This window comes from Jaculus jaculus, chromosome 3 (assembly GCF_020740685.1).
Source record: "Jaculus jaculus isolate mJacJac1 chromosome 3, mJacJac1.mat.Y.cur, whole genome shotgun sequence".
Lineage (NCBI taxonomy): Eukaryota > Metazoa > Chordata > Mammalia > Rodentia > Dipodidae > Jaculus > Jaculus jaculus.
In genome coordinates this window covers 93,070,591-93,092,089 of record NC_059104.1, presented here as the reverse complement: position 1 = coordinate 93,092,089, position 21,499 = coordinate 93,070,591, and the positions used below count along the sequence as shown (strand labels likewise).

The window sequence follows — 21,499 nt, the reverse complement described above, 5'->3', positions numbered from 1 at the left end:
TCACTGCTTCTTGGTGTAGTTGTGGCTTAGAAAAATAACTTAGATAGAGTTGACATTGTGAACATATTTACCTTGGCTGGCAAAGGCAAATAACTGCAGGCAGGGTGTTCCTCCTGTTCTCTGTACAGCCCAGAGTGGCCTTGTGGCTTTATCCCTATAAAAGCCAGCCAGCATGAGTGACAGCAGCACCAAGGCCATTCATTACTGTCATCTTCCCACACGTCTTCATCTCTCCCCTCCCCTTCCAGGCCAGGCGTGTCTCTGCTTGCATTTACTTTCCTGACTACATTTTACTAAATTATCTGTTTCTGCTTGGTCATCCATTTTACTTCTTTTATCTCCTCCCACAATTCTTTTAAAAATTATTATGTAGTCTACATATAAAAGTCCAACTTGGAAGTTAAAAACAACTTAATAATGCCAAGGAAATGAAAAATGCTATGGTAGATTATTAAATCATTTCTGGATACATCATAGTTAGACATTTTATTTTGAAAAAGTAGTGTGTGGCTCTGCTGAGTTCAAGTGTCCAGTGGTAACAACTCTCTGCTCTCCCTTCTTTCTCGGCTCTTCTGTGTGGTGACAGCTGTTGCTGCTTTGACTCACTTCTGGCTTTTTCTTTTTGTCCCTCCCTGAGATAGTCTGTGAATACACAAGCCAATAAATCTGTATTCATAATATTTTAAATTTGTATTTTGGCCTTCGGTGAGATTATATTTATCTCTCATGGAAGTCATGAGCAAAACTGGTAGTAGTTAAAATTTTATGAAGCATACTACTCCACATTGTTTCTTTGGGAAATAAACATTGATGTTGCATGTCAGCATTACATTATATCTGTTATGTCTTTCAGTGTTAGAGGTCACACTTGGCCCATTTTCTTGTTTTCACCTATGTTGAGTTTCATACTAATTTTTTCATCTGAACCTATAATTGAGAATGTGACAAACAGACCGATCATGCTTGTGGGCTCTTGGGTGTCTCATGTTCTATGCTGGTATAGACCCACCTGGCAGTTTAGACCTGCTGGTATAAACTCTCCAACTTCTGCTTTTTTGTGACTTTGTCCAAGTATTTTATGGGATCTTACAGTCAGGATCTTGAGGCACAAAGGAGCTGAGATTTTGACAGGTACATTCCACAACTTGTAATGTAACCAGCAACATCACCCAAGATTCCTGGCTCCTTGCTTTAAGCACTGATTCAGAACAATTTACAAATGCGTTAGACCTCTGCCAACTGTAGAGGTGGACAGATACAATTTAAGTCTTTATTTCCAGAAAGTCATAGATTACCCACCAATACCCCCAAAACCTTTTAAAGGGCTCCAGTTAAGATCATTTTCCATTTTGTGTTTCCTCATTTTTCAGTCTTCTTGGTTTTCAGTCTTCTTTTCCCACCTACTTTTCCTCTTCAAACTGCCCCAGCAGATTCTGGGTAAATTAGTATTACCACCCATTTTGCTATCTTAAGGTTCTGTTACAAAGTTTGCATACTTAGGTATACACCACCTGCATTCCTGGCAGGCTTGTGTAGAAAGTACCCTGGAAGTTGACTGGTGTCACTTTGTCTCAAAAAGAACAATAAATAATTTTGATATCTACAGTACCTGGAGGAAGATTGTGTATGTGTGTGGGGGCGGAGGGCACTGGAGATGGAACTCAGGGCCTCATATATTCTAGGTAAGTGTTCTTCCCACTTTCTACCCTTTCTTTGCTTTTTATTTTGAGACAGGTTCTCACTCAGTGGCCCAGGCTGGCCTCAGACTCATTCTGTAGTCTAGGCTATTCTTGAACCTGCTATCCTTCTGCCTCAGCATCTCATGCAGCTAAGACTCTGCTCTTGTACCACCAGGCCTGGCTTGCAGAGTGTTTTCAAGCTTGGGGACAAAAGCAGAAACTTTTAAGTTCCTATGCTTGCTTACTTCTATGATTTATTTTCATTGAATGAGTGTTTGATTTTATATTTCCTCAGCTTGTCTGTTTTTCAGTTGTGTCCAAGATTATTGCCCTTGAATTACATAGGTGTAAGTTGTTCTGAGCCTTCAGATAAAAGATGCTACTTGAGTACTGACCATTATTTCCACAGTGACAGCTCTCCTCCCCACACTTATTCTTTGGAACTGTGAACTGCCAATTGTATGGAAGATGGCAATGTAGCTTCTTTGATGTTTATGTTAAATATTTCTAAAAGTTTTGTTGACATTCTGTTTGAGACAGGCCTTTGATAAGAGATGGGGCCTTTTCTTGTGGTAGAGCACCTGATCTGTGTTGTGTGCTGTTGATGGTGATAAGTTTACATTAGATCCTTTCAACTGGAAGGTTCCTGAAGTCTGAAATGAACACAACCCAGGGCAGTCCTGTTCCTTACACTCTGTGTGGGTTAAAAGTACAAACTGTCGCACAATATAACAGGCTTACAGATAAAGATACTGTGCAGGGAACAGCCTTGTGTTTTCAAGGTGACTTGTGATATCCTTGTGAAATGTATTCCATAGTCTAGCCTTTAGGAAATTATGTAGATAAAACTTGTTCAATGGATAGACATGTGCATAGTGAATAATCTACTGTGTTCTTGCATTTGCAAACTCATTTCATCAAGTCTAATATACACAGTCCTGGGAGTAATTGAAAACCTAGGCCAAGTATAATGAGTGATTTTATATTCATATTTTTTATTTCCTAAATTCTTGTTGCTAACCTATCAGTAGGTAAAAAAGCTAGAGAAGTAAGAAACTGCATGTATCTGGTCAGTGAGAAGCATGTATTTCTCATAGTACCTCACTACAACTTCCTCTTAGACTTAATTGCATTATAGGTCTTTAAATATGTACACAAATCAAATGTTTTATAGTAATTCAAAAAGAAATTTATTTTGAAACAATTTTGTTGGTGTACATATAAGTTTCCTGTCAAAGATGAAAGTGGATTTGCATACCAACGAGATGGATCTGCTTATCTACATAAAGAATTAAATCTTGGCTGAATATTTGATACTATTTGGTCTATAGCATCTTGTCTAACAGGCATAAGGCTGCTAGATAGTGAACACTGAGTGGGGCTTAAATCTACTCCCCATTCTGACTGCTCTGCTTTTCTGCCTAGTACCCAGAAGCCAGTGAGTGATTTTATTTGTCAAGCCCTCACCGTTTCCAGTGTGCTATATATTAGATGCTACCAGTCAATACCGAAAGAAACAGAATTGCACAGATTCACTCCCTGTGTAATTTAGTGGTGGAGTTAGTTCAGTCACACACAGAAAGGCTACCATTTGGCATATTTAAGTGTGCAAGTACAAGAAAACAAGTGCCTCTATAGGGAAGTAAACATGTAACCACTCATGATTAAAATCGTAAAGCATTATCTGGTTGATATCTATCAGCACTCTGAGAAACTAATGCTCATTCCTGCTGGGATCTGCCAGCGTCTGCTGGGTCTCACCAGCTAATATGTAGCTACAGTCTAGTCTTTAGCATTTGGAGAGAAGAAATATTGACAATTGCATCTGATTTCCTACTCTTGCTCTGGCTGAGTCTATCATTCTGTCTTCCTGTTATCAAAATTCTCATAATGTTGACCATGTCCTCCACTCTGGCCCTATTCCTTTGGTTCCTGGCTCACCCACCTCTGCCTGTCCAGTGACTCTTACAGTTCTTTTGACCTTCTGTTTTCAATACTTGCTACATTCTATGATGCCCAAATCACCACCTTTAGGTAGCATTTCCCACCTACCTTAGGCTCTTTCCCAGAATATTCTACCATTACTTCAAATTGGCCATACATGAAGTGGCATTCACCATTTCTCCCTTAAAGCTGGCTAGGATCATAGTTTCTCAACCAGTTAATGGCACTGGAAACTTTAGGGTTGGCTTTAAACCTCACCTCACCCTTACTCTCTAATTTCCAAAAAGTGATCTTGAGTCTTCTACCACTCTCTGATTTTCTCCTCACTGTATCCGTTCATGCTCTCATCATATTCTTATATATTTGCAGTGATTTTTAAACTCTCCTCCCTGCCTTCCATCTTAAGTTCATATCTGTCAAGTTCACAAGTGCCAAAGTGAGTTTTCAAAAACATTGTTGTACTTCCTCCCTCAAAAGCTTTTAGTTTCATCCTGCCTGCTAGGCAGTCAAATTGGAATACTGATGTGGCAGAGCAGATTTCCTCTGAGGTTCCTGTTTGAATGGAGACTCCTGGCAGTGTCATCCATGGTCATGTTGCTTTGGTAGCACCAGATCTCCTGAGGTTACTCATATGCCATTGTGTATTCTCATTGCTATACTTTTTATCAAGATATATTTCTTTGAGTATTTTGTAGCCGTCTTTTTAGTTTTTGATTAGTTTAATTTTAAAAAGTATTGTGATACCTAGTAGGTATAAATTAATTTTAGTTGCTTCTATATTGGTTAATATTTAATACACAGTTATCATAAGCCAGCCTGTCAAGATAATGGGTTATCACATTCTTGGACATTAGCAAGTTTGATATCTCTTGATCGTCACACAAGTGCTGAGTATTGAGTATGCGGGAGTAACTGAATGTTTGGAACCTTGGATGAGGTTAAACAGGGAAGGAAAAAAACACTACCCAGAACTCAGAACCAGAAGAAATAGTACTCTCTACTAGGTAGGATTTAGTCTTGTTGTAAATAACCAGAAAGCAGAAAAGAAGAATGTGGCTTAAAATGAAATAGGTTATTACCTGTCAGTGAGATTTCTGAAGACAGGTACCGGTGTGACAGCTATGTTCCCCACAGTCCCTGGGCATCCAGTCTGCTCTGCTGTGCTCCGCTTCCGTTAAGTTGTAGGGCTCCCGGTCTAACATGGTGTCTGTTTTGTAGGCACAGCAGAAGAAGACACAAAGAAGATCGGGTAGAAAACTCTGCTGTCTAAAAGAGGAGTTTGGCAAGCAGCCATAGATATTTTGTATATTCATTTCTAAGACCAGTAGCTATATCTGTACAGTTAAAGTTCTGTCAGTGTGAAAGAAGAGGAGCATGACTTTCAAGGGACAGATATTAAAGGATTGATCCAAACTATCGCAGACTGTTGTTCACCTTTTTCTTCTCTTTCATTCTTTTTCTAGTTCTTTACCTACTGCATGACTCTTATGAACCAGCCAGCAACCTTCCTGTTAGCCATGTTTGAAAGTGATAGTCTTCTCTCTTAAATCTTGGCATACTTCTTACTATATTACAGACACCAAAATGAGCTGTACTGCTGTTATTTGCTGCATATGTAGTTTCCCAAGATCATAGTCTTTCCACAGTATGTGTTCCTGGGGTCAGTGACCATGTTGTATGTCTGTGTAGTGCCTTGCCCAGTGCCCTGATAAAACAACTGATTTTCAGTATATAGTTCTTTTATGAGTAAGTGATTAATTTAGATGATTTCTTACAGAATTTTTGGAAAGGAAGATGGACTTACCTAGTGGAAGAAGTTTTATGCAAGTATTATGTGAAAAATACAGTCCTGAAAACTTTCCTTACCGCCGTGGCCCTGGGATGGGAGTCCATGTCCCAGCCACACCTCAGGGCTCTCCTATGAAAGGTAAAAATATGGGACCTAAAACTCTATTTATTTATTGTAGGATTATAGTTTTGCCTTACTTGTGAATGAGTTCATTTAGAATTATAAGTTAATTAGTCTCTACTTCATGTTATAATATCAGTTTTTTCAAAGAACCTCATAGGACTGTTTTCTTCCAGACTAGTCCAAAAACATTTAGTTCACTTACAGTTCAAGATTCATACAAATTGGTAATACTTAAAGTGCATCTTCCTTCAAGGAGCTTGAGGGTACAAAGTAGTTCAAGGCTGGCTTGTGCCTTCGGGGTCTTAACAGGTCCTTGGATTAGATTATAAAGCACCACATTTGTAAAGATAGCACACAAAGTGGCCTATGTTGAGCCAAATAAATGGCACAGTAATTAGGAAAGAAATATAGATTTAGAGGATAACATGATAGAAAAGGTTTCAAAGGTTAATTAGCCTTTGTGGAATAGACATTTCAAAAGTAGGATTTCATGTGATCAAATTATAGAAGTGTGCAAGATATGTTTTTGCTTACTTTTTTACTTTAATGTAGTATAGGTCTTAGTTCTTTGTAATTAAGTAGAATTAATAGCAAATCACTGCCTTAGTTCCTATGATCAGATGTTACTGAGTTATTTCTCCATACTACTACCTTATACCCTATGTAACCTGGAGTTATTTCCCCATACTACTACCTTAAATCATGTGTTGCCTGGAGTTATTTCCCTATTACAACTACTTTACACAGTGTGTAACCTGGATGGCATGAAGAAGTCAACCTCTTACTTGGGTCTGCCTTTTTTTTACCCAAAGTCTGAGAAATTTGGAACTGGATGACACTTACTTGAAAAACAATGTAATTTGAGATTTCTATTATAAAAGATGACCTTAATACCTCCTTGTTTTATATGAAGTTAGTGAATGAGTGGTTGAGTTCTCATATTTGCCTTTTGGGTAGAGACAGAGTGATTTAATGGGCACAGGGATCTTTGAGCTGGCAGTAATCAGAGTTTCTCTGACCACATTCTTTAAATATTTCAGATTTTGAAACCCTTTTTCCCATTACAGTTATAACTTAAAAGAAGTCCAGTTTTCATAGGTGAAAATTTTTACATGAGTAGGAAATGAGAATAATTTGTAGTCTGGCATCAAAGAAACAGGTAAAGTGTTTAGTCCATCAACTAAGTGTGGAAACTGTTGTGAGCATGGATACTTGGATTGAGATGGTGTAGCAGATGACTCATCTAATGGTCTAAGATAATTTTCAAAGGCAGCAAACAGTCAAGATTCACATTAAACAGAAGAGCTCTACAGAATACTTTCAAAGGGAAGAAAGAACTGAGGTTAGTTGGAGGTAGTGGTGTCCAAGATAAGACTCTTCTGGGTCTAGCGTTCAGAAAACATGGTGGTGGCTCTGATCTTTGTAATAGATAAAGATTCCTGCTGCATTAAATCTTGGTGAATTTTCTGGTGGGGCTGGGGTTAAGTAGTTCTGAGCGCTTCCTGACCTATATTTAGCTGTTGCACCTTAGGATTTAGGATCCCAGAACCCTGTTATATCCTGTATTGTCAGGGTCCTCATATAACTTCATAAGTCTGAGTTTTGTTTTTGGACAGTTCCTGAGGGCGAAACATGTAGGCAAGGATGTAAAAAGTGTTGTGTCTCCTATGACCCAGATCGCCTCAACCTCCCAAGTGTCCTCGTGCTGAACAGCTGTGGAATCACCTGTGCGGGAGATGAGAGAGAAATCGCTGCCTTTTGTGCTCATGTGTCAGAACTTGACCTTTCTGATAACAAACTTGAAGACTGGCATGAGGTAAAGTGTGCATGTTGCTGTATTTTGGCGAAAGCATCAGAGCCACATGTTCTTGTTCATGTTGGTACACATGCTATCTCACTTGAAATTCTCATTAACTACCATATGTCTGAAGGTAGATAAATAGCAACTGCATCAACTACCTGTGGTTAAGTTTTAGTTACTTGCATCATTGCTAACTTGTTTACATGTTTTTTATTGCTATGAAAACACTGAGCATTTTTATTCCAGGCATCAAAAGGTTACACGGCCTAAAGGATATGAGACTGCTAATAGCATATTACACTCGGTACTGTTTTGCCAGTGTACACGCCCTATGTCACTCTCTCTGGTCCCGTGTCTCTTACTACAGATTCACTTTTGCTTGAGCTAAAATCAGGATTGTAAAAATAATCTTGACACTGGACTTATTTCAAATGTTTTAGACTTCTCTTACATTAATCAACTAGCTGTTGTTTTGTCATAACATGTCCTTAGACCACAGAGTAAATCTAAACTAATTTCAGTAATGACAGTACTGTAACAGACTCTCTTATTATGATAGAAAACATTACCTGCTGAAACATTTCTAGATCAAAGCTACCAAGAGGTATTAGGGAAAGCTAATTCTTCCTGCTTGATTTTATTCTCCTGCCTTAATTTATGCTCATGTTTGTTTGTTTTTTGTTTTTTTTTTTTTTGCTTTGACTATTTGGAGACATTTCTTAGTGAAATTTTGTGGGTTAGGTTGCATTCTTCTTCCCCAGTGTACCACAGACTTTTCCAGTAAAAGAAGACCCTAGGACCGTCCTACACGATGTCCTTCAGTTACTTTTTCTTGCCTAGGAACTGAAGTCTGAGTTCCTTAGGAATGGCCTTCCTCACATGAACCTCTGCCACTTCTGGTCCTTCCCCTCTGTCTCTATCTCTACACTGTCATTTGCTGCAAATGGCAAATGCATGCTATGAAAAGCTTCCCTGCTCTCTCCATGTAGAACCCATTCCTCTGTTTCCTGTCATCTTCTCGCTACTTCCTATTTGTTCCTCAAGACTGGTTGTCATTCCTCTGTGAAATTTTCCCTGTGCTCAACTCAGCCAGATCAGGTGATCTCAGAGCACCTGGAACACCCTGTATGAAAGGACTTGTCACAGTGTGGCATAGGCGCTTGCTTGCCTGACAGGTTTCCCATTAGATAGTGAGCTTGTTTCCTGTGGAGAAGTTAGTCTTTATTATTTTTTATTTTAGAGAGAAGTGATGTGCCAGAGCCTCAGCCACTGCAGTCAGGCTTCAGATATTTGTGCCACCTAGTTGGCGTGTGTGACCATATGCTTGCCTCACCTTTGTGCTTCTGGCTAACGTGGGATCTGGCGAGTAGAACACAGATCCTTAGGCTTCACGGGCAAGCACCTTAACCACTAAGTCATCTCTCTAGCCAGAGTTGGGTCTTTCTAAGTAGCAGCATGCAGCACACTAGGAACTTATATGTCTGCTGATTGTTACTTAGCAAAGGATGAAATCTTGAAGCTGATTAAGACTACTTGCTCCAATTATTTTTGGGATCTTAAGAAATTCATGTGGTCTGTGTGTGTGCGGAAGCCAGAGGTTGATGTCACATGACTTCCTTGATTGTTCTTATTTACTGAGGCAAGGTCTCTCACTTGACCCAGGGCTCACCTAGGTAGCCAGCTGGCCCTGGGGATCACCTGTCTTTGCATGCCATGTGCTTGGATTATAGGCAGGTTGTCACACCTCTCCAGCATTTTCGTGAACGCAGGGGTTACAAACTCAGATCCTCCCACTTGTGGCCAGAGCTTTACTGACTGAGCCATCACCCCAGTCCTTGCTGACAAAATTAACCATTTAATGCATCAAATGCTACACAAATACCATACAAATCCTTAGAGAACTTTCTTAAGAAGAATCTATCCAAGCTGTGCCCAGAACTAATCTCCAGTTATACTTCTATCTCTACCTATTTAAACAATTTGTATCCTTCATTATTCAAACAAATTATAGCCCTTACTTTCTTGGTCCTCTGAGACATCTAATTAGCATGCATGCTCTGTCCACCATACCTAAATGAGAAAAAAACCATCCTGCTAGATCTCCCTCTCCTCCATGGTTCTTATTCCCACACGACTGAAGTTCTGGCCCTCCAGACTTGCAGTGTGCATGGGTGATGAGTCAGCCAGGATCCTCCTCTGAGGCAGTGCAGCTGCTGAGCTCTCATGCTGAAGCCTCAAAGAGTTCTTTGGGAGTATGAAATTTCACAAAGACTGTTTACTTTGCATTTTGCCCCCTGTCTAGACTGTGTGTGAGCTTTGCTAGCTGGTGGCAGCAGTGTAATCGCAGGGTAGAGCTGCTTTGGAAGGAAGGTGCCTATAGAATGGACCTATGCAGAGAGCTTCAGCAAAGGTCTGTTACGTATTTCTCAGGTTGCATGCGTGTGTACACAGCAACACCTGTTCATTTGTACTCCATCAGCACTCAGTTTGCAGATCCTCATATGTGCTTGGGAGTCTGTTTTTAGGCAAACCACATTTTGTTGCTACTTTCAGGTTTCCATTTTATAGTTTATTTATGATTTCATCATTCCTTTATATTTTCTCATTTTACCTGTAGTTGATCCCAGTTCTTTAGAGGCTATATCAGAGCAGAAAGAGATGGAGAATACTGACAGCAAGAGAATATTGATTGTTACCTTTGATTAAATCTGCCCAGGCCATAGTACTTCTGGGGTCATTGGATTTCAGACATTACATTTCAACCCCATTTTAACCCATATGTCAGAGTACCAAAAAGATCATTTGTCCCTAGCTAATCTAAGTTGACTTCAGCAAATATCGACATAGCAGTGGGGAACAAAATAATGTAGTAGATTCCTTCGGTTTTCTGAATGGTCACTAACATCATGAGTTACAAGCAAGTTCTTTGGTAGCTTAAACTACTTTTTGCTACATATCCAAATACTAATACGCCATACTTTGGGGAAAGGCAAAGATCTGTGTCTACCTTTTAGAAGTTGGGCACCTGTTTATAAAATGAAGTTGCAGTTTTTGGCTATTGACTTGAATTTTTTGGCTGTATAGAATTGTATCTGGATTTTCTTAATGTATCATTCTTTTTCCACCTTTCCTTATCAGAAGTGTTTTTATAAAAGAAATTAAACCAAATACTTGAGGAGAGGGAGGAATTTAGGTAGTCAGGTGAGGTAAAGAACAGCTCGGGTGTAGATTTCAGATTATCATCTTAAGGCCTTTCCCATTTTCCTTATATCTTTAGTTTCTTCCTTTTTAGAAGCCAAGGTGGAGGAGCCCCTATTAAATAATAGAACTCTGAAGGCCTTACAGGAGATGTAAGTTTATCTCTACGTTTTTGCACATTTGCAAACTCAACCCATTTCGGCTGGAAGACTCTTTTTATTTTTAGTCAACATGCTGCCCTAGGAATTCAATGGAATGTTTGTTGCCTTTACTATGGGGAAGTTTTCCGTAATGAGTAAATTTATTGGTGTAATGAATATTATATTTTCCTGAATATTCCTGTCAATTTGAGGTTACTCAGAAAATCACATTTTTGCCTTTTATAAAGAAAATAATTATTTCTAGCATATATAGCATATGTTATTTTTCCACTAATGGTTTAGATTCTGCCTATTTTTGTGTTTTTAGGTTCTCCAAGTCATTATTGTACATTGTATCTCACTGTACAGTAATGCAGATGCAGACTGTGAGGTTCATATCACATACCTGTTAGCCTTGGGACATCTCCCAGAATTTGTATAAAAACCCTTAAGTTGTTCTTATTTGAATAGTTTACTCTTTATTATAAGAGGAAAATATATGGGGTAGGGTTGGTAGAAGATTTATATTTTGTTTCTGTTTAATTGGGATTATAGTATAATTAACAGTAATTCTTCATGTTTTATTTAGATTGAGCAAAATCCTCCCCTCCCCTGAAAGAGGTAAAATATATCTGGTTATTATCTTCTGTATGAAAGTCATTCTGATCACTAGTCTTCAGGCCGTGGAATGCAACACAGGATTGGTTCCCTTGTAAGCTATGTTACAGTTACAGACCAAACTCCATGTTTGAGCTGTATATTACACAAGCCTTTGCTGCCATTTGGTTACAAAAAGGACCAAACAAGAGAATATAAGAAGACTGTTATAAATTTTTTAAACGTTAAATAAAAGCCTGATGTATGTTTTTTATAAGGTAGCTCATTTTTACATTGGCAAAATTAAAGTAAAAATCAAACCTGCTCAAATGGTCAGTGTGTGCTGTTGCAGACACAGTGAACGCAAGTTATCTTTTCCCTCTGATGGGCACCTCTGACCCTTCTTGGAGTTGTTCTGTTTCTGAGCTAAGAGCTTCTGAGCTGAATAGACACAGTGACCTGATTTATAATACATAGTGTCTTTTCTTCCCTCTGTAGTTCACCTCTTGATGGACTTTTAACATTATGTCCAGAGCCCTGAAAAGAAACTGATATACACGTCCCACCTGGGAAGCTTTTGACTCTGTGGTTCCTGGTGGAACCCAAGGATTAATATGCTCTGAAAGATCTTCCAGTGTCTCTGAAGATAGCCATGGTTGAGCTGTTGGATCATAGTATCCTTAGACTACTAGGAATACTTGTACTTGTTGAATGGCTTTGTGTACTGTTTGGTAAATGCTCAGTATCCCACTCTCCCTGTTTTCATAGTTTGTGTGCATTGTTGAGGGGACAAGTAGGGAAATCGATTTCAAAAAGCTGTGACATTGCTATGTGGAGTATCTCACTTAATCTTATAATAATCTTATAACTTAGGGATATTTCCCCATTTTGCAAATGAGGAAATGGAGATTTGAAAAGTTCAAAAAATTTGCCTGAAATTCCCTGCTTGGGAGTACTGGAAAACAATTTGAATACATGTTTTCTAACCATAAAATTATTGTTCTTTTTAAATTCCATTGATATACTCACTCATTCATGCATTATTTGTTTGTTGGTGTGTGTATACATGTTCTTGTGTGTGCTCACGTGTGAGTGTATGGACATGTGCATGCTTGCTGTGCATGTGGAAGTCAGGAGACACCTTCAGATGTGGGTCCTCACCTTCCTCTTAGTCTGAGACAGGGTTCTCTCATTGCTCACTGCTACATTCACCAGGCTAGCTTGCTGCAAGCTTTCAGGTGGTTCTTCTGTCTCCACCTCCCTTCTCACCTTAGGTTGCAGTGGAATTACCAAAACCCACCATAGCACCTAGCTTTTTACATGGGTTCTGGCGAGCTGAACTCCTTTGGTACTCACGTTGGCACAGCAAGCACTTTATCCATTGGCCCATCTCCCCAGCCCCTAATTCCCTGTTTCATAACTTTCATTGACACACTGCCTGGGTGTGTGGTGCTCAACACATTTGCTGGGCATTTAGCATGTGCTTTGTATTTGCTTAAGTTAGCTCTTCTCACTGGCTGTGCCAGCTGGTCTTCAATGGCGTGCTCATTTTCTTTCTGTTATATTGATGATGCACTGAGTTGCGATACATTTGGAAAAACAGTGGTTTGGATTTTCTAATTGTTTTTGATTCTTGGCACCTTGGTCAAATTATTTAACATCTCTGAGCTTCAATTTCCTTACTTATGAGGGTGAAAGAGTCTTATCTGGCAAGTTATTTTGAAAATTAATAAAATAAGTTATATCAAAGCAACCAGTACTGTGCAGAGTAAACTGGTTCTGTCATTTCCTTGTCCTTTCTTTTTGCCAAATAAGTTGCTAGCTAATCATTATATATTGGTGATCATGTTTTCTTTTTGCCCTGGCGTGCACTGTCCCATCTGGCATTTTACACGGGTGCCACTTAGGTCTCGGTGCTTTTGTGGCAGGCGCTATGCCCACTAACCCAGCTCCCGGCCCTCTAAACCAGCTTCTGTTTATTTACCGAGGAGAACGCACTACAGGGCAGAACCAGAAGCCTTGTTAATGGAAATAGGAAATCTTTCTTGGGTACTCCTGAGTCTCAATTAAGGTTCTCTTTCATAAGAAGAGATTAAGTTACATACAAAGATTTATTGAAGTTACTTATGCTGCTCTGTAGGTCCCATCAATAAGTAGAATCCCTGGCTGAGGTAAATGGCCTATTATTTGGGGACCCACTCACTTAGGTCTCTGTGATCATAGTTACTGTTTAAATACTCTGATTCCTGCCTGATACACGTTCCTTTTTTCTCTACAGGTCAGTAAGATTGTGTCAAATGTTCCTCAGTTGGAGTTTCTAAACCTGAGTTCCAACCCTCTGAGTTTGTCAGTTTTAGAAAGAACATGTGCTGGGTCCTTCTCTGGAGTTCGCAAACTTGTCCTCAACAACAGCAAAGCTTCATGGGAGACTGTCCACACGATACTGCAGGAGTTACCAGAGTAAGCCCGAGAGCATGGTGCAAAGAGAGCTGTGTTTCTGTCTGTGTTAGTACATAGAATCGCTGCTCATCTCCCACCCCAGAAATTCTAGAACTGCAGGTTGACTGGAAAAAGAGGTTAGAAAAATGAAGCCATTAGAATGGGGTGTGCGAGTAGTCCGGCCATATTCCAGGAACATGGCACCAAGGCATGGAGCATGGCACCCTCTGCTAGAACATAGGCCTGAGAAGCACTCAGCACTCCAGATCAGCACAGCCTCTCTCTGTTTTAATCTCTTGATTACCTGATTGAAGAATTTTACCTTAGCCTTTTCTTTGGGAGAAAAAAAAAAAAAAACAGTCACAGTATCTCAAAAATATTAACATTCAAATGATTAAATGCCTTCCCCATTCTGATGCAAAAGTGGACTTGGTATTCTTTTCAGACACTTAAGAAAAAAATTCCACTTTTGCTTTTTAGTTTAAAAATGTTTTGGCATGCTCTGTACCTACCCTTATTTGTACACATAAGTGTGCACAGGAAGTCCTTTAAGAAATATATGAAACTATAATTCTGTGACTGTCTAGATACAGAAATTAGGAAAATCCTTTGGGATTGCCCCAAACTTACTGCATTTTGATTTTCTACTTTTACTCTCTGAGCTTGGTTTCCTCACTATAAACAACATCTAGAATGGCACTGAATTACCTATTCATGTGTTTGGAGGTATGGTCTCCTGAAGTGCAAGATGGTCTGGACCTTACTATGTCTTTGAGGCTGTCCTTGAATTCCCAGTCCTGTTCTACCTTCCAAATACAGGGATTTCACAAGTGTTCCACCATGCCTGGCACTTATCTTTGGCAAGCTATTTAACTTCTCTGAGCTCAGTTTTCTTTGGCTTTTAAGTGGGCATAATTATATTAACCTTGAAGAAATAAAACTAGTATCTATAATGTTCTTGACATGGCCTGACTCAAAGTCAGGATTTAGAAGAGATTTTTTTTTTTTTTTATAAACATTTGTTCATGTTCTAGAATTTTCTCTCAGTTTAAGCAAGTCTACTCCTCCAAGGCTATACATCCTTTCCTGGTTATTCTAAATTCAACTTCAAGTTCATTACTATGTGAAACACTATTTTGTTTAAGGTTAGTATTGCTTAAGTTAGGCATTTATTTAAGCACAAATTAATTTAGTTTTAGCATGTATCATTCATTCTTTTTGCTTTATAATTGACTTTAAAAAATTAGTTATCAGGAAAAAGAGAAAGAAGAAGAGAAGGAGAGAGGGGGTGGGGGAGGAGAGAGAACGGATATGCCAGGCCCTTTTGTAAACTCCAGATGCATATGCCTCTTTGTGCATCTGTCTTTCCATGGGTATTGGGGAATCAACCCTGGCCATTAGGCTTTGCAAGCAGGCCCCTTGAACTGTTGAACCATCTTTCCAGCCCCAACAACTGACTTTTATCTTCTTAGCTATATAGCACTTTGAGCTTCAGGAAGACATCTTATTTATTTTCTCTTTAATACTTATGAGTCTTACTTAAGGTGAAAACATTTATTTTTAGGACAAGATATCACTATTTAGCCCAGGCTAGCCATGAACTTACACTCTTCCTATCTGGACCTCCTAAATTCTGGAATTATAGACTTGTGTCTCATTTAAGTGTATGAAAATATATATAAAGTTAAAACTAACCTGCTTTGAATAATTGCTCTTTTCTCTTGTGTCTGCAGTTTGGAGGAGCTCTTCCTGTGCCTTAATGACTACGAAACAGTGTCTTGTTCTTCTACTTGCTGTCACTCCCTTAAGCTCCTACACATAACAGACAATAACCTCCAAGACTGGACTGAGATCCGGAAGCTAGGAGTTATGTTTCCTTCACTGGATACCCTCGTCCTGGCCAACAATCATTTGAATGCTATTGAGGAGCCTGATGACTCACTGGCCAGGTTGTTTCCTAATCTTCGATCTATCAGCCTCCACAAGTCAGGTAAGGCACAGACTTGTTCCTGCTCTGTGTAGATTGGTCTGCGTATCTGCATGAAATACAGTAGAAATATAATTCAGTTATAGTTATACTTTTTTAAAGGATGCATTTTCAACATAACATACAGACTGCTATTGTTTGACTGTATTCAAGGCCGTCATTTTCCTAAATGCTCTGATAAGTAAGCATGGCATTATATTATGTTATATTAATGTATTTTACACATTCAAGGGGTTTTTCTATGAAAGGAGTGAAACAGAATTGATGAAATACTTGCTATAACAGATAGGGTAAAAAGAGAAAAGGCAATTACAAACTAGACCATCTTATCTGGATGTGGGTTAAGGCAGCCCAATCTGCCATGCCTTTCATGCATACACATTTCTAGTATCTCTGTATGAATGATTGTGTATTTCCACCTGATCCTAGATATCACAGGAATGAATAGCTTTAAATTTGTTTTTAAGAGCAATTTTTGGTCCTTAGCGTATGTGAATAGAAAGTAGAGATTGTTCCCATGTGGCATCTGGCCCCATATATACAGTCTCCCACTGTCTCCATGCCATGCCCCAATGGTATGTTTGTAACACTTCGTCAGTGTATCTATAATGACGTGTCCTTATGAGTCAAGTTCATAGTGTGTCCCAGGGTTTGTCCTTTGTGTTGGGTAGTCTATGGCCTGTAACAAGTACTTACCATGTTGCCACCATCGTGGTCGTGCATAGGGCAGTGTCCGTGCCTAACAGTGCCTTGTGCTCTGCCTATTTATCCCTCAGTCCAGGCTACCGTGTCCTTTGGGTGTTGCTATAGTTTTGCCTTTCCCAGAATGTCATTTGTTTGGAGTCATACAGGGTGAATCCTTTTTAGATTGACTTCTTTCACTTAGTAATATAAATTTTAACTTCATGTGTTTTCATGATGTTAATAACTCATTTCTTTTTAGTTCTGAATAATACTCCATTTTCTAGATGTACCACAGTTTATCCACCGCTTGCTGAAGGACTCTTGGTTACTTCCAGATTTGGGCACTTATGAATAAAGCTTCTGTAAATATCTGTGTGATTTTTATGTGGACATAAGTTTTCACCTTGCTTGGATAAATACAAGGGCATGATTTCTGAATCATGTGGTAAGAGTACATATAATTTTATAAGAAAAGAAACTGCCAAATTGTCTTGCAGAGTAGTAGCAGCATTTTTATATTTCTTCTCTTGTTTGGTTTTTTTCGAGGTAGGGTTTCTCTGTAGCCAGGCTGACCTGCGACTCACTCTGTAATCGTAGGCTGGCCTCGATCTCACAAGGGATCCTCCTATCTCTGCCTCCCAAGTACTGGGATTAAAGGCACGTCCCACCATGCCCAGCCATTGTTATATTTCTGTTTGTAATTAATGAGAGTTCTGCTGCCCCCACCCTTGTTAGTATTTTGTACTATGACTGCTAATCGGCATACTGTGGTAATTTTGTTGTGATTTGAAATACCCGAGTGACCTGTGAGGATGAATGTCTTTCCTGTGCTCATTTGTTCTCCATGTGTCTTCTTGGAAAGTTGTCTACTCAGGCATCTTTTTTTTTTTTTTTTTTTAATTTTAGTTGGATTGTTTTCTTAGTCTTGGTTTTTCTCCAGTGCTGAGAGACTTGTGCATGCTAAGCAAGTGCTCTACCACTGAGTTATAGTCCTGGTTCTCTCGGTGCTTTTTATTTTGAGGTAGGGTCTCACTAAGTGCCAGGTCTGGTCTTCAACTAATTCCATAGCCTAAGCCTTGAACTTGGATATTTTTGCCTCAGCCTTCCAAGTTTTACCACCAGGTTTAGCTTATTGTTGAGTTTTAAGAGTTGTATGTTTCAGTCAGTAGGCCTTTTGCAAATGTGCCTTTTGCAAAGTCAAAACAAACAAAAACCCACCATTCTTCCAGTCTGACTTTTATTCTCATTCTATTGATACTGACTTTCATACTATTTTTTAAAACAATTGCATAAATTAAGATAATGGTACTTAAAATTGAAAAAGATAAATTTAGTTTATAGAGGTTATATGTAGGAAATAAGTTTTAAAAGTCAGTGTGCTGTACTAGGAATCTGTTTATTTCATAATTAGATATCCCTTGACATAACTTTCTTTGTGTCCAAATGGAAATGCCATTGTAAGGGAAGGAGACTCATTGTGACTGGGGATAGTAAATCCCAAATATTCTTGCTGAAAGTTGATAGGAAAGTGGATTGCCTACATTGTAAAGTTGGCTCAATCAGTTAGAAATATTTATTCTACCTGGAAGAACTATCTGACTTGGAAGTCAAGTCAACACTTTGAACAGTACATCTGCCCACAGACATAGGGAGAGTTTCATTTTAGAGATAAACTTCTTACCTTGCTCCATATCATCCTTACTCAAAGTTGTTTTGGGATTATTGTCTTGTTTTTTTTTTTTTTTTAGATAAGGTCTCACTCGAGCTGAGACTGACCTGGAATTCACTATGTATTCTCATGGTGGCCTCAAACTCACATTGATCCTCCTACCTCTGCCTCCTGAGGGCTGGGATTAAAGGCGTGGATCACTACTTCCTGCTAGTTTTTTTTTTTTAATTAGTATGTTTAAATAATCATTTTAGGCCTGTTTTCCCTGTCAACAACATGAGTATGATAAGAAAATATTAATATTTAACTTCTGGTTCTATTGTCTTTGTACCATTTTAAAACATATTAGGCAAACTTTGGTGTGGCACTATCAACTCTGACCAGTTACATCCTGTGAGTGTGTATTTGAGTAAAATGAGTTGGTCAGATCACTCCTTTTAAAGTTTTTTTAAATACATTTTTATTTATTTATTTGAGAATGACAGTGGGGGGGGGAGGGAGAATATGGGCGTGCCAGGGCCTTCAGCCACTGCAAACGAACTCCAGACGCGTGCGCCCCCTTGTGCATCTGGCTAATGTGGGTCCTGGGGAATTGAGCCTTGAACCGGGGTCCTTAGGCTTCATAGGCAAGTGCTTAACCACCAAGCCATCTCTCCAGCCCAGATCACTCCTTTTTAAAAAAGAATATGTAATAATGATGTGTACTCTGCTTATTGAAATCATGGGGACCCCATTTATAAGCCATTGTTGTTGAATGGGGAAAGGAAAGGACAGTAGAGAACAAGGCTCTCCCTCTCTGCACCACTGAGGTCACAGAGATAGGAGAGGATGTGGGAAAGTGGTTTTTGTTTAGTATGAGAGAGGTTTGTTTATTGCTCAGGCTAGCCTTGGACACCGTCTCTCCTCATGTTCTGGCTTCCTAAGGAGATGAGATGACAGGCATGATGTACCACTGTGCCTGTGTTTCTAGAGTTTAACTGTATTCCACTCTTTCCTTCAGTGCAGAAAATGTCAGGCTCTCCACCTTGTTGTCATCATAATGTTTCAGGATTTACTGAGTGATGGTATGGCTGTATTTATCTTCTCCCTTTTGGATCTTTCTGGATTTACTTAATATTTTTCTTAAATTAGGTTTGCAGTCCTGGGAAGACATTGACAAACTAAATTCATTCCCCAAACTTGAAGAAGTGCGATTGTTAGGAATTCCTCTTCTGCAGCCATATACAACTGAGGAACGAAGGAAATTGGTAGTAGCCAGGTCTGTGTGTTATGAATATGTCTGTCTCTTAAGCAGACTATACTTAGATGATCTGCTCAGTAGCTCTCTATGTTGTATAAAAATAAATGTAATAAATGAGGAAAATGTAAAAGGCTGAGGCCATTGGAAAAATACCTTCATTAATCTGTTTTATGCTTTCCATTGCTTAAGGGATTTGAAGTTCTGTTTTGGGAAAGAAATATCTGTGTAATTAGGAATCTTGATAGAGTTGTCTGTTTCTCCCCTCTTAACATAGTGGTCTACTAGAAATTAGGCAATATCTGCAGTGCCTGTGCTTTTTGAATATCCACTGTTTACAAATGGCCACCATGATTTCTGTACATACCCTAGCTCTCATGTCACAGAAACTGTAGCTCCCTGCTACCAGTGTCTGTTTTCACTTGAACCTTTAGTCAGCATACGATTTTGGCTACAGTGCAGAGCACCCTACCGCACAGTGGCTCTGAGAGAGGAATGAATGCTAAGGCTTCTGAAGAGCCCTTCTGTAAGCCATATTGATATTTTTAACCAGACTGGCAGTGCCTAGAAGACCCCTGCTGCTTTGCCAGTGCTCATACCCACTTTAGTATCTCAGCTGACTGGCCTGTCAGAGTGAACTTTATGTTGGGCTTTGTCTTTACTTTTTCTCCACATTCTTTATAAGCACAAGTTAATCCTTGGAGTATGTAGTCATACTAGCTACTCTTGACTCGTACCAGTGGTCTAGTGTGCTTATCAAACAGATACTGGATTTCAAGTAATTTATAGGTGTTGAAGAATACACATGTCATTACTTATTTTTATGTTGGTGACATATTAAAATGATTACATTGCAGATACTGGATGAAATGAAATACTTTGCTAAAATTTACCTATTCTAAAAATGTGGCTATTAGCTAGGGTTTGATGGCATTTTGCCTGCAATACACCTATTTAAGCTGGATATTGCAGCCTAGAATTGTACTCTGCAAGGTGAGGTATGAATATGGAAGATCAATGTCTCATCCAAAAAGGAAATAAGATATTTTTGTGGTCCTTCTGTACAACTTCAGTTCATGACAGTATTTATATATATGCAAAAACTACACAGTCATGTCCTTTCAAAAGAAGACTGGGCCTCAAACCAATTATTTTATTTCTCAAGCTAAAAATTTTTAGCATTTTAAAATATCTTTATTTTGGCTTTAACTTATAGATTGCCATCTGTTTCCAAACTTAATGGCAGTGTTGTTACTGATGGTGAGCGCGAAGACTCTGAGAGGTTTTTCATTCGTTATTACGTGGATGTTCCCCAGGAGGAAGTGCCATTCAGGTAAGACCTCTTGTTCTCTTAGCAGCTGTTTAGAGTGCTGAGGTGATTTTGGAACTCTGTTGAAAGCTTAAAGCCCAGTAGCTTGTATTACTCCTTCTAGAGGACGCTGGCAATCGGTTTAAAAACAAAGAGGAAAAAAACACCAAAGCAAAGCAGTTTTCTCTCTTCTTTCATGGTGTGTGGGAGGATGCTAAGTGAACACACAACACACAAGATAGGAATTGAAGGAGAGTCACGGGGTTAGCCTTGAATAGTCCCCAACTGACTATATTCACAGCTGTTACTCAGGTTCAGTCAGTGGAAGCTATGGGGAGTCTGAGCATAAAACAGATCATGAGTTCACATCAGATCAGATCATGAGTCAAACAATTCCTGATTATCTTATTAGGAAATCTTTGGAGTCGCTGATGAATTCCTTGTGGAGGAACTCCACTCAAGGCACAGAGTTTTCCATGTCCTCAGGATTAGCCTATGCAAAGATTAACCTGTTGCCAATTTGCTTGATATCCACAGTCTGTGTATTTCTAGTTTTACACTAGATGGCTGGATGTGTTTCTTGGCTAATGCTAGGAGTTCCCATAGCATACTTCATGTCATTTCCTTGTTGGTTCTTTCCCTGAGGCATATTTTCATCTACCATTAAAATCAGTCTCTTTATTTATAGCATATCTGCTTTTAGGACATAAGTTCTTCAGTTTGGAAGAGTTGGCTAATGAGCAGTGGGTTCACAGAATGTGAAAAAAGGATTGAAAATAGACTGTTGAAATTGTAAAGAGGTTAGGGAGGTTTGGATAAAAGATCAAAGCTAGGGCTAAATTAGTGATTGTAAGTTTTTTTTTTAATGTGTACCTTGAGGACCTGTACAGGTAATAGGAAACA

At 39.1% G+C, this 21,499-nt stretch overlaps 1 protein-coding gene across 3 annotated transcripts in view; it reads left to right on the top strand.

Moving 5' to 3' along the window:
• Positions 1-21,499, top strand: part of LOC101612114 (tubulin-specific chaperone cofactor E-like protein) — a 143,908-nt gene that overhangs the window by 16,299 nt on the left and 106,110 nt on the right. For 2 of the 3 annotated variants that reach the window (XM_045145509.1, XM_045145510.1), the window contains 6 exons: positions 5,401-5,550; positions 7,212-7,351; positions 13,550-13,731; positions 15,444-15,700; positions 19,182-19,308; positions 20,504-20,620. In XM_045145509.1, coding sequence (XP_045001444.1) covers positions 5,418-5,550; positions 7,212-7,351; positions 13,550-13,731; positions 15,444-15,700; positions 19,182-19,308; positions 20,504-20,620 — 956 coding nt within the window. In that variant the 5' untranslated portion in view covers positions 5,401-5,417. Of the gene's footprint in view, positions 1-5,400; positions 5,551-7,211; positions 7,352-13,549; positions 13,732-15,443; positions 15,701-19,181; positions 19,309-20,503; positions 20,621-21,499 lie in introns of those variants that run through there. The other variant, XM_045145511.1, reaches the window with a different exon arrangement.